The 13,777-nt window shown below is 37.3% G+C and overlaps 1 protein-coding gene across 2 annotated transcripts in view; it reads right to left on the bottom strand.

Annotated features, from left to right (window-relative positions):
- The window catches only part of LOC126187918 (pinin), a 58,915-nt gene extending 53,165 nt beyond the window's left edge, over positions 1-5,750 (bottom strand). For both annotated transcript variants that reach the window (XM_049929275.1, XM_049929276.1), the window contains exon 1: positions 5,454-5,750. In XM_049929275.1, coding sequence (XP_049785232.1) covers positions 5,454-5,641 — 188 coding nt within the window. In that variant the 5' untranslated portion in view covers positions 5,642-5,750. The remainder of the gene's footprint in view (positions 1-5,453) is intronic.
- Between the last annotated feature and the right edge of the window lie 8,027 nt (positions 5,751-13,777).

Raw genomic sequence — 13,777 nt, 5'->3', positions numbered from 1 at the left:
TACTAGCTATCACCATGGAATGGGATGGTGGTAGCACTGCCAATGGTGGCATTGTGTTGTAGTATACAGCACTGTGACCATGGGCCCTTCTTCCTTTCTATGAGATCACATGCTTTGTGTGTGTGTGTGTGTGTGTGTGTGTGTGTGTGTGTGTGTGTGTGTGTGTGTGTGTTTTCTTCTGTCAGGAGGGTCTTTAGGCCACCACCCAGTCAATCCACAGCAGTGTACTTAACTTGTGCTCACCTTGTACATCAATGGAGTTGGCTGAGGATTAATCATCACTGCGTTCGAGTTGTCAGACTATCATCGAGTGCCTCCTCTTCGTCGCCTTTCTAAATTTCACTCCCCACTCAGCCTCCAGCTGGCCTCCAACTTGCCAGAACTTAGCTGACTGGTGTATTGAAACCAGCGTGATGGGCAGTTCTCATGTTCATTAACAAGGGTAATTTTCATGTCAGTCTTATAAACATTTTCCATGCCAGTTTTATTTTGCACTTCCTCTACAAACTCCAATCAACAGGGCTATTCCCACTGCTGATCACCCAGGGCCCCACCTCAGGATGTTCTCTGGCTGTCGAGAGTTGCCACCTCACTGGACACACTCTCTGACCGTCCAGGTATTACAGCCTCGCTGACACCACATCCCACCATCCAGGGCATACCGCATCACTGGACGCCACCCCCTGACCATTCAGGTGGCTTCTGCCTTGCTGGACATCGCCCTCTGACTGTCTAGGGGGCTTCCGCCTTGCTGGACATCACCCCCGAGTGTCCAGGGGGCTTCCGCCTTGCTGGACATTACCCCGAACTGTCCAGAGGACCACCGCCTCACTGGACACCAATCCCGACCATCCAGGGGGCTGCTGCCTCGATGGATGCTATCCCCGACAGTCCAGGAGGTTGCTGCTTCACTGGATGCCATCCCCAAGCATCCAGGGGGCTGCCATCTCAATTGACTTTAACTGCTACTCATCTTCAAGAGATCTACAACTCTCAGCCAAACATGGCCTCACGGCCTAGAACATTGTATTGTATTTCAGTCCATTTGTGTCAATAGGACACAGTTAATCTCTGCTAGTTGGACACCTCATCTGCTGCACATCACAGCTTTCGTTCATGAATACAAAAGTAAATAACACGCAGTTTATTCTGAATGTCTGTACAAGTATGAGGGACAGAGAGATAGAAAGTTTTTAACGAAGTCTATGAAGTGAATCGAATTTCTTTTAAACCTGCAACTGTATGATGTATTGACAGAACTCGCATAACATGAATCTTAAGATTATGCAATGGCTCTTCAAAGTTCTGATGGACAATTTCTGGTGCATAATGGCACATGTCCTGTGGTTTCATATCCCTGACAGGCTGAATTAGTGCTCGTCTGAAGAAATAAAAAATTGTGGATTCAAAAGTCCTCTTCCGCTTTACTCAGAAATCACAACCAGACCTCAATACACAAACATTTCAGTTTGTAAGTATACAGATGCAGGTCTCTTTTTATAACATTTCAACATGACAATGTCTGTAATTCCCACTCGCACCAATAAAGTGTTGAGATTTCATTTGAATTCATTCCACTCAAACAACTTTTTCTGGCATCCAAACTCTTTTTGGATAGGTATGGCTTTTAATCACTGTAGAGCCCATTTTGTGCCACTTTACCACTAAGTTTTGCATTGCAGGCTTTTGAAAACTCTTCTAGTCTTAAACTCTTGCAGAAACAATTCTGCATACATTTTTCCATCTATGCTTTGTAGAACATTTGACAATGAACTTGCAACGTATTATCACGGGCATCATGCTGTGTTGCATTCAGCTGGTCTTTAAATACCTTCTGCTCACTCAAATGTAATGACACGGTGAAATACTAGGGACAGAGCGTGTGCAGACATATGACATTAGCTGACTGGTGTACTGAAACCAGCATGATGGGCAGTTCTCCTGTTCATTAACTAGGGTAATTTTCATGTCAGTCTTATAAACATTTTCCATGCCAATTTTATTTTGCCCTTCCTCTACCAATCTTTCCAATCTTCCATAGAAAATTCATGTGAGTATTCTACAACCGTGACCTTTTAAACAGGCGGTTCAGCAATACCTGTCGGCACCTATCTTTTTGCGTACTGGAATTATTACATTCTTCTTGAACTTTGAGGGTATTTCTTCTGCCTCACGTATCTTGCATACCTGGTGGAGTATTTATGTCATTACAGCCGGCCATTGTGGCCGAGCGGTTCTAGGCGCTACAGTTTGGAACCGCGTGACCGCTACGGTCGCAGGTTTGAATCCTGCCTCGGGCATGGATGTGTGTGATGTCCTTAGGTTAGTTAGGTTTAAGTAGTTCTAAGTTCTAGGGGACTGATGACCTTAGAAGTTAAGTCCCATAGTGCTCAGAGCCATTTGAACCCATTTATGTCATTACCAGCTTTCCCAAGTCCTCTATAATTTGAGGAAACACCACTACTCCAATGTTTTGTTTTGATGCTGGTCTTTCTGTGCTCTGACAAAGTCTTCTTGCAGTATCATATATCCTTTTTCACCTTTATCTACATCCTCTTTCACAACACTGTCATCAAATCTGTTTCCTTTGTACAGCCCTTCTATATCTAACCCCAATTTTTCAGCTTTACCACACTGGCTCACCCTCCGAGTCCACTATTTTCATAGAGCAACTTGTACAACTGGTTTCCTTTCTCCCAAAGGTTTCTTTCATTTACCATATAATCAAAATATACCTTCCTTATAATTGTGAAAGCATTTAGATTTCTGCATTCCTCCGGTAAGCTTTCCTGCTGTGCCCATTTTGCACTTTCTGGCAATCTCACAGTCACCTGTACTCTCCCAACGTCCCATTTCATTTGCTCAGTTCCATATTTTCTTCTTTAAGCATTTAAATTTAATATACTGTGTGTAACCTCAGGATTTCTATTTCTTTCTGCCTACTTATTCCCCTGTTGCCTTTACTATTTAATCTCTTACAGCGACCCATCATCTACTGCACCTATTTCTGTTACTTTTTGCCTACTTTGCCTTTGAAACAACCACCTACAATATGTTTAAGCCCCATCTTCATAGTTTAAACCTCACATTGGCTCCATGTCACTTTCTCACACACAACCCTCTTTCACGAATCTCAGAATCTACAAACTACGGTAAGCGCCTGGAGGAATGGCATAGTTTTATCTCATTTTAAAATAAAATAGACAAAATTGTTCAAATTACTACTACTAATATCAGGGCACATTTGCGCATGACTATTTACCAACCTAGTATTGTGTGTTCGTGCTGTGTCACATTGTGACAAAAATAGTTCACCTCAGCAGTTTAATGAAGACATGTTTCATGCTTTGCCCGAGAAGTACAAGATCTGACAGAAAAGAAATGGGACCGCAGCTGCAAACTTGTGTACTTACCAAATATTTTCAACAAATCGTGATCACCAGAACAGGATCCTCTTACTACTCAAAATGCATATGCGTACTATCTTCTTCAAGGCTGTCCAGGAGCTCCACAACAGGAACTTAAGATAAAACACAAGAAAATGTCCCTCAAGGGGAAGCTGGCTTCTGCATTGTCTTAGGCGCCAAAGCAATACTGAATCCACTTTGTCAAAATAATTCGAAACAGTATGACAATCACATCAAACAATTCATGCCAACAAGTCGAAAACAAAAGTCTATATGTGGTAGCATTTGATAATTTAAATGTTGCAATAATTATATGTGAAAAAATTTACAGTACAGGGGTGCATTAATTGCTATCAAGGGGGAATTACTGAATGTTGCTGCACACAATTTAAAATGAAACCAGAGACTTAGTAATTATAGCAGAGATCAATTTTGATTAACTTGACACAGTTTAATGACACAGATCAAGTAAAAAAACTGTTAGACACTAACACAGCACACCAAATTAACCATTAGAAATGTGACCATTCTTGTATTTTGTATCATGCTGTGACAACGATTCGAAGAATGGAAAAGGAAATTAAACTCAGTTTGCAACACTTCACAATTACAGCTGTCAATTACTAAAGAGAGGAAACCCACCTACAATCAGCCACACTCCTAAGTTAAATGTCATTCGTAGATAGTGCACCACAGAAGTCAGCCATGTCTGGTTGAGAGAGGCTTTGCAAACATGAGAGTTGGTGTGCATCACCATTTCTCTTAACATACACTTTGTGCATATGTTGGTGACTGATGCAGGATACAACCATCTGTAGTGGGTTAATACTACTGGTAATGTCAGCTTTGACCCACGGCATAATGATGATGTGATACATGGTGTTATATGTGTGAAATAGAGGTAGAACAGATCACTGGCAATATTTTGTCTGCTGCAGTATTATTTTTTGGAATGTAGGAGGGCTTACAGACTTACATGTAGCACAACCCAAGTTCTAGGTTAGGATGCAAGATGATAGTTTGATTCTGAGCTGCAATGTCAATGAATGCCACATGATGAAAATAATTATAATTTTTGTTACAGCACATATTTCACTTTTATTAGATTTTGGTGCATCATTTACTTTCCCTATCTTGACGTCATGGATCACACCAAATGAGCAGTATAGACAAGTTATTTTCATAACCAGACAGTATCCAGAAGTCCTTGCGACCTATGGTTAGTGGAGTAGGAGTGGTTAAGGCTTCAGTATCAATAACAGTGACGAATGCAACTACTTCTCTCTCAAGGGGAAGCTGGTTTCTACACTGTATCAGGCACCACAGCAATCTCAAAACCACTACTGACAAAATAATTACAAGCAGGATGAGAATCATCTAGTAATTCATACTAGAAAATCGAGATCAGTGATCTATATGCTATAGCATTTGACAATCTAGATGTTATGGTAGGCCTATATGCGAAAAAATTTATAGTATAGCAGCATATGACTTTCTATCAAAGGAGAGAATTAGTGAATGTTGCTATACATATATTCAAACGAAACCAACGACGTACTAACGATAGCACAAATAGAAATTAAACCGTCCAACTTGATGGTGCAAAAACTTATAACCATTAAAAACAAAAAGTAAAACCGTCAACTCAATTAAGCTCCACACCCAGTGGAGGATGATAACATTTTCCTGTCCTACATTCATTTAACTACCCGAAACAGAATGATATGCATTATTTACACTTTTTCTACTAATAAATCGTAGTTATATCAAAACGAAATATTTATCCAAGGAATAAACAGAGCCTAGTTCCGGTAAGACTAACTGTAGGCCTAAGCAACCTACGAAATTCTAATGCTACAGGAAGCTACTTGCACTTCCATCTAAATCACATGTAGATATTCTCATCGATCACGGCAGAAGAAAAACGCCAGTGATTAAATTTAAAGAATTATATACACAATGTTCTGTTTACACCGCACTTACATTTATGTTTGAAATAAAAGTAATACATCTTACACAGTTTTCAATATGACGACGACAACTTACCGAAGAGGAGGTTCGGCTGGGTCTCTACCAATCAGTTTCTTTATATGCTCATCCACACCCTTCAAACAATCTTTCGCTTTCTCCAGTTCTGCTTGGAGTGCACCAAAAGATTTCATTATTTCAGTCGTCATTTTCGTTGTCTCGGAGATGAAAAGAACAAACTTTTCTAATGTTTGGTGGTGAAGCATTCACATTTACTTCGACAATGTCAACAAACACTCCGCTTACGAGTTTATACTTTTATACAGCATATTACAAAACATGAGGACACAGAAACCCAAAGTTATAACAAGACAAAGTCTATAAACATCATACGCAGAGATACTATTCTCCTGAAATACTGGAGTAAACGGAATAAGGAGGAAGTAGTGCGAAAACAAATTTCACGTCTTTATGTAAGAAAAACATAAATTCGCTAATAACATTTCTTATATATAAAGTACTTTCACACGCACTGAATCCTTGAAAAAAAAATTGAGTAACATTCTACGTAAGATGAATGCATTCCTCACTGGCGTGCTCGTTGTTTTTGCTTCACTGAACGATCAGTTGAAAGCCCATTCGGCCTCATTTTTATACTTTCCCTGATGGCTGGTAGAGTACTATATAATCTTCTTCCATACTGAACTATTACGCATTTATTGCCATTTATCTGTCATCTATCTTTTTAGTATTATACTGTTAGTGGTTGACTGATTAGTTGTTTCTCTAACACTTTGACATTTCTGAGCCCAAACACATGTTTTCCTGGAGAAATCGTCTTATAAACACTGGATTTTCTTTTAAAAGGACACAGCAGTGCGTACTTCTGAGGATCTGCTTAGATCTTACTTGCTGAAGTTCGAAAGCCCACACACTTGTACAGAATACTGTTCTAGAGTTGAATATCCAAGACTCAATGGTAACATAAAATATGTATCGGAAATAGTGGCTATCTCACTCGTTACAGGTCCTTCATTAGGATATATCACCAAACACTAGTTAAACCGTATCGTACTGATCAGAACACCATTTATTCTAATAGATACCTTCATGGTTATTGGAATATTTTCTTTTGGCAATATATAAGCAGTTTTATTACATGCAACAGTCAATTTCTTCCATTTATGCATTGATGATTAACGAATAAAGTTCGGTTTCAGCTTTGGGTGATTTAGCTCTACAATATCCAGCTCTACAGTATCTAATATAACTATTGCACACTTACAACACAATTTTAAACTCACGTGAGACATATGAACTTTTTCTTTGATTTCAATATTTTTGTTTTACTGTTATTAAAAATGTTAATGGTTATTTATATTCGTATTTGTTGTAATGAAGAATTATAAAGTTGTAAATAGTTGTTATTCTGAGATCAGTAGGACCAAACCAGTAACACTCTGAATCTTTAAAGACTTAAACTCTCATATATAAAATGGCTTGAGACTTCTAATTCACTTTGCTGTTAAGAATGTAAACAAGAAATAGTTTGGAAAAGGCTTGAAACTGAGTTTACAGTTTGTTGACAGTCGCAAAGTTTTCTCATTATCAAACAATGGATGAGTATAATCTGGGTAATTTGTGCTCTGTTATAAGCAAATGTAAGTTTCTCACACATCTCATCATTTATGATATCATATCTTCCAAACTAAAGATCGTACTATCATATAACTTTCCAGTTATGTTCACTGGTATATGTGGATACTGTATGGAAAACGTGTTTCGAATATAATTAGCACTAAAGAAGTAATCAATTAAAACATCGTGGTGATGCAGCAGTTTCACTAAATGAGCAGCGAAAATTTAGTACGATAAGCATTTTTCTTTCATCATTTTGTTGGGAGTGACAGCGAGAAAAAGTTTTTTAAGAGCTTGGAATTGAGTGTAAGGTTTGTCCAAAGTCGCTGAGTGATTTCATTCGCAAGTACTGGACGAATATAGTCTGGATACTTTGCATGTTGTGAGTTACATTGCCTCAAGACATATACACTGTTTAAAACTGTAATATCTATCTGACTGTTAAATCTTTAACTTAAGATTGTATCTCTTAATGAGTAGATTTTGCCACCATTTTAAATTTTCAAATTTGGCCAGCAATATATTAAAAATTAATTTCCATGTTCTCCTAGAAAACGTTAGATAGGTGACCTACAACTGGGACTGTCAATCACAAGCCATGAACCAGGATAGCTGTTTAGGAATATAGATATTATGTACACAGTAGTTCCTGTTAAAGGGTTTGATAAAGTAATTACCATACGATGCACAGGTGAAAATATCGTCTTACATTTTTAAAAATCTTCGATTGGGGGAAGCAACTTGAGTAGTGGAGCATGCAGTTTCCTGATAGTGATCTGAGTGCACAGCCACGTCAGCTCTTAATGAGCTTTTCATCGACTGACACAGTGTGTCAATCAATGTTTCAATTTACATGTTCATCATGAACAAAATATTCTCCCACAAACTATAATGTCTACCGAAAAGGCGATTTATCAGAATGGCAAGACTGACACTGGATCTTGTACATCTTTCATTTGTTGTAGGATTTTATTCTTTCTACAATTTATGTCTCATGGTGGAACTCGTACTCATATTATCTTTTCCACTGCGTTCTGATAGTCAAATTCTTTGCAGCTCTACAACACAATGGACAAGATTAGTACAGTACCAGATCCTTTTGTGTTGCTGTGGAAACTAGTCCCCCATACTACAATCCAACACTGTATCAACACACCAAGAATTTATTTAAGTGCAAATCCAATACTAAATAAAAATGTCTAATGTAATGTGAAGCAGGAACTAAATACTTGCAAAAGTCAGTGTACCATATATTGTGCAAGTATTTGTACTCAGGAGTATCGACATCCAAACAACAGGAAGAGATGCCTCTTTCTCCACATGTACCACTGGACACTTGTCTGTTCACGATAAACAATTCTGCAAGAGCTTCAAGCCAATTAACTAATCATTGTTGGCACACTAAGAGCACAGCCCCATGAAATTTATATGATGCTGTGACAATGGGTGTTTTATTATATTTTATTTATTTTTTGTTCCTTAGATAAAGTAGCAATTGAAACGCAAGGATATGGATTGTGTCAAATTGAACAAAGTTCAAATGCCAGTATAACATAACAATAAAGATTTAATGTAAACAAAATATCAATAACGGAACATACATTGAATTAATAGAAAATTGTGTTTCACTGTAGAAGGATGAGCAATATATACAGGTATCAAAGGTTTGCTTAATATTACAGTAGATAAGTACATAAAAACAAAAAACCTATTTTCATTTATGTATGATAGAGCTCAAAATATTACGAGGTGGTAAAATTTCGAACTTAATACGTACTTAAGAAGACAATAAAGATGAGCAATATTGTACAGATACCATAGATTATACTGTTCTTGCATGGCGCAACGTTAACGTGTTTAAAATAGAATTTATGGCATCAAATTAACTAAAACTAATTCCAAAGCAATTGTAAGGTTACCAGAAGAAAAACACAATACAGATATTGCAGTTCACACTGTTTCTTAAATTGTGCATGACAGAAATATTTAAATTAGATCTGCTTACTTAAAATTAATCAAATCTAGTGCTAAAATAATTGTAAGCTTAGCAGCAACATTTATTTTTTCTTAGAAATTCAGCAACTGATAAAAAGATTTACTATTGTGTATTCTTTGAAAATTTGTTTTAATTTGGCTAATTTTTTATGAGACATTTATTTTATGATGAGAATGCATTAAACAGCTTAATGTTGAAATAGCAAACTCCTTTATGAAACAGTTTAAGACTTCTTACTTCAATATGCAGACACGTTTTGGTTCTTGAGTTGTAGTTTTTGGTTCTTGAGTTGTTGTCATGATATTTGCTGTTGCCTTTTAGAAAGAAAAGTCATTACAGACAAAAGTCAGTAAGGAAAAAATATACTGTGATGCAGTGGTAAGGATCCCTCTTCTTCAAAACACATGTATGCAGGAATGCCTATGGTGGACACCACTCATAACTCTAATGGCTTTTTTTGTGCACTGAAATGTTTTTGTGAAAGTTTGGTCCTCCCTGAATATAATCACATATGACATTAATGAATGAAAGCGACCAAGCCACTGAAGTATTAACCCTAGTGAAAATGTAGCTGAGCTAACTCCTTTAAAAAGATGAAGAATGTGGGTTGACCAATTACATTTGCTGTCTGTATAAGCACCCACGAATTTTTTAACCTGAAATCTGTTGATTAATGTCAGTACCATATGTCAATTTCAGCAAGGTTTCTTTGTAGTGTAGTGAACCTCATATAATGGTGTAATCTGCTTTCAATGGGAGACAATTTGAAGAAAGCCAGTTTAAGATTTCAGACTATTATCTGGCGATTTGTCGATATGAATTATACTATCATCTATGAGAAGGGTAAATTCAGTTTTGGCACTGGTACGAAGTGGCAGGTCAGTAATAAAAATAAGAAACAGCAATGGACCTAAAATAGAGCCTTGTGACACACCACAACTTAACCCCCTGTTAGTCGCTTGGATTAGAAGTGTAACTCACATGAACACTAATGTCGGTCTTCGCGTTCTAGAGAGGTATAGACATGTCTTGGAACTAGTAGCTCCCTGTAGGGGGGGGGGGGGGGGTGAGATCGAAGCCATGTAGGTCTGACCTTCAGTGAGTTGACTTGTGCCATTTGAACATTAAATTGCTACAACTACAGTCCATGAACCTTACAGTGTAACCATTTTTAGTGAGTGAATTTTTTCTACTCCATCTAGATTAATGGGTTTAATTACTCCTATTTAAATACTTTGGGTCATATTTCTTTTTTGTGAGCTGTAGGATATATTAACGTATTCTTCCTCCAAGCATCAGCTAGAATAATCACTCTTTCATTTTCTAAATTTAAACCATTTCTTATTTTCAGGGAGACATCTCAGAATCCAAAAATCAGCGAGTTGAACATACTTGTGACCCAAATATTATTTTGCAATGGCTGAACGAATATCACACTGATGATAATGACAGTCCTGCAGAATATGATAACAACAATGATGAAGATGAGTCATAGGATGACGTTTATGAGGAAAGTACACATAATATCGAATCAGAACAGGAAATTGATACAAATGAACCTCAGGAAAATTCAAGTGATGAGGAAGATAGTAGTGACTCCGATAAATATTATTTTGGGAAAAACTTAACAAACCTCTCCCTATTGCTAATGGGATAATCAATACCCATAGTACTGTAAAAATTTTCCCAGAGCCTAAAATGAATGCTAAGTAAAAGAAAAACGAAATTCAATGTCTGAAATTACTTTTAACAAAAACCACGGCAGTCACCAATATTTATGTAACTTCGATTAGGGAAAGGTTCTTAGAGTCATGACTCAAGGGACACAGACAAAATAGAAATTAGAGCTTTTACAGAAATCCTATTTATATTTGGTAGCCTCCAGAATTTAAGAAAACATTTGCACCAGATTCCAAGAGATCAGGAATAGAATCATATTATTTACAATGAGTGAAAAAATATTTCGATTCCTCCAACGATTTCTAAGAACCAGAATGGAAAGGAAAGAAATAGACAAATTGACTCCAATTACAAATACAACTGAAATATTTGTAGCCAATTTCTAAAATAATGTTACTACCAGTGAATATCTAACCATTGAAGATCAACTATTAGCTTTTAGAGGGCACTGCTCTTTGAAGCATTATATCCCCAGTAAGCAAGCTAAATATATATAAAAATGTTTGCATTCGTAGATGTTAAAACTGGCTACACATTTAGTTTAGAAACCTATCCTGGGATTCAGGCAAAGTTAAGTCACAAGAGTAGTCTACTTTTAGGTTAAGCATATTTTAAGACAATATTCAAAATTTCAGGTCACTATCTTTATTAATTTTTAGCCAAAGTGTACCAGAACATGAAATAATTCAACTTTTGGGGAAATCAATTTAAAGTTAAAACTCGCTTTTTCTATTAAACTTGCGTGGCACTAACGCATTCCAGATCCAAATTCATCTTGTTTCTTGTGTTGTTCTTCCTCCCTTCTCTTTTTCATACTTCTTCTTCTTATTCATGTTCAGGGCTTCCAAAACAGAAAAATATGTGATGAGTGACTCTCAACTACGTACCCTCCGACTTAGTGTTGCAATATTAAAAGTTTTTGGCTGGTTTCGTTGTCTAGGGGCTGGGGATACGTAGTTGTCGCATTACAGGCCAAATACTGCTGAGTCTACAGTATACAATAAGAATACATATGAATAGAATGGTCAAAGGTTTCTATCACTGGCAATTGCGAATTATGAAAGTAACATATAAATTTATAAATGAAAGATTGCAATTAAATAAACCGGGTGGTAGTTATCAAAATGACTTTAAATGATGAGTAAATAAAATATAAGTTGAACAACAGGGAAACAATAGATTCCTCCTTCACGTAATTGGTTATGAACAACAACAAAGCTCGCGAGATATTCGCTTCTGAATGTATACTACGTCTTCACAGCAGAAGCCACGGTCAGCACTCCAAAATGTTTCTACCTCCGGTGACCAAGCGCAAACTGCTCCACTCCAAGTTTTTCCCTCGACTGTCCGTCCATCGCACCATCACGTCCAGCACTCCACGTGTTCTGTGCGACCGTCCCTCATGCCACACTCTTCCAAACTACCACGTGTCCTCTCGGGAAACTATGCAACTCCCCAACCTCCATATGTCGCTCTTAGTAACGAGCGGTGTGATTGGCTAGAGCGCTCCCTCCATGGCTCCAAGCCAACGTATCCAGAAAAACATAATGAAACACATTCGAAATACTAGATTTAGATTTAAATAGCGTGAAATTAAATAAATGTTCCTATGGCTGGACCATAAACACGCTCTAACACACATTATTAAATACATAAACAAATTAAATAAACATATATCAAAGGAATATCAAAAAAGGTAAGCCTGTGGCCTAATGTCTCTGTGCTCTCTAATACACAGTAAATATTTAACCAATTTCTTCATGAATAGTATATATCGGAATCTTTGCATTCATCACCATTCACACACTCATTCATTACACATTCATAACCTACATCATTCCCCACAAATTTATTTCCATTACTTTTACTTAAATCTATCAGAAATCTATGCTTCCACTGTTCGTTTATTGAAAGAGCCACTTTTATAGCCTCCGTCTTTAACATACTCCATATTACATATTTGTTGCCTGTCTCCAAATCTATAATTTCTGTCATTACCATTAACTCCAGTCCTTTTCATCACCTGTTTAGATCGCCATCCCTGGATCTGAGATGTGGCGAACATCAGTTTCCCGACCGGTCGTCATGTGATTGCACTTCACGCGAACTTCCTCCATCAAATCTTCATTCTTTACTTGGATCCCGTGCATGAAAGTTATCACTCGTGTTTGTTCTCCAACCATTCTGGTCATTCCGGCTACTATCTCCCTGATCAGTACTTTGATTTCTCTCACGATTCCCATTTTGATAACTACCACCCGGTTTGCTCTGAGGTTTAAACTTCAAAGCCCTCTCTAATTTTTCTACAAATTCTAGAAATTCTCCACAGGATCAGATGGACCTTGGACAAGATCCCACTGCAAATTTTCGGGTGATCGCCTTTTTAACGTGGTGATTTCTGTTAAAACCCCCAAGAGATGTTTCACATGTATAAGCTTGCCAAGTTCGCGCTTGCAAAAATCTCTCACCGTCCCATTACCAACCTGTGAAGCGACACCTTCAAAAATTCTTTTTGGATACAAATCTGCTTTGCCTTGCTCCAAAATTTATTAAAAAAAAACACTTTTTAAACTCTTCGTACGATTTGCATGAACTACATTTAACATTTGCCCAAGACTGTGGATCTCCCTTCAAATGCCGATTAACGAATTTTATTTTCGCTTCGTCCGACATGCTGTGAACAAAGGTGTCCCTGAACACAGCAAAGAAATTTACTGGGTGATATCTTGCATCATCTGCGTAGCATTTCACAAATCTGGTATTTGCCCAAGAGATATTTATAACCGCCATGGCCTGTTGGGAGGCTAACGAATTTAGATAACTTTTTATCTGTTGCATTTGTTTTTTTAAATTCATTTTCACTAGTGATACAGGACTCTATTTTATCTTTAATTTTGCTTACTTCTTTCTCCCCCTCACCTACACAATTGGCAATGTCACTAATTGCTAAATTTATATCGCTTTTATGAGCATCTTGCGCTTTTATTCAGTCGCCTACCTTGCCACCAAGTTCTGTCTGTATCTTATCCATTTTTCTCCAAGATCTGTTTCCACTGATTCGATTTTAGATTTTACTATTACAACTTCG

This window comes from Schistocerca cancellata, chromosome 5, assembly GCF_023864275.1.
Source record: "Schistocerca cancellata isolate TAMUIC-IGC-003103 chromosome 5, iqSchCanc2.1, whole genome shotgun sequence".
Classification (NCBI taxonomy): domain Eukaryota; kingdom Metazoa; phylum Arthropoda; class Insecta; order Orthoptera; family Acrididae; genus Schistocerca; species Schistocerca cancellata.
The sequence above is the reverse complement of the archived record's forward strand: the minus strand, read 5'-3'. Positions and strand labels throughout refer to the sequence as shown.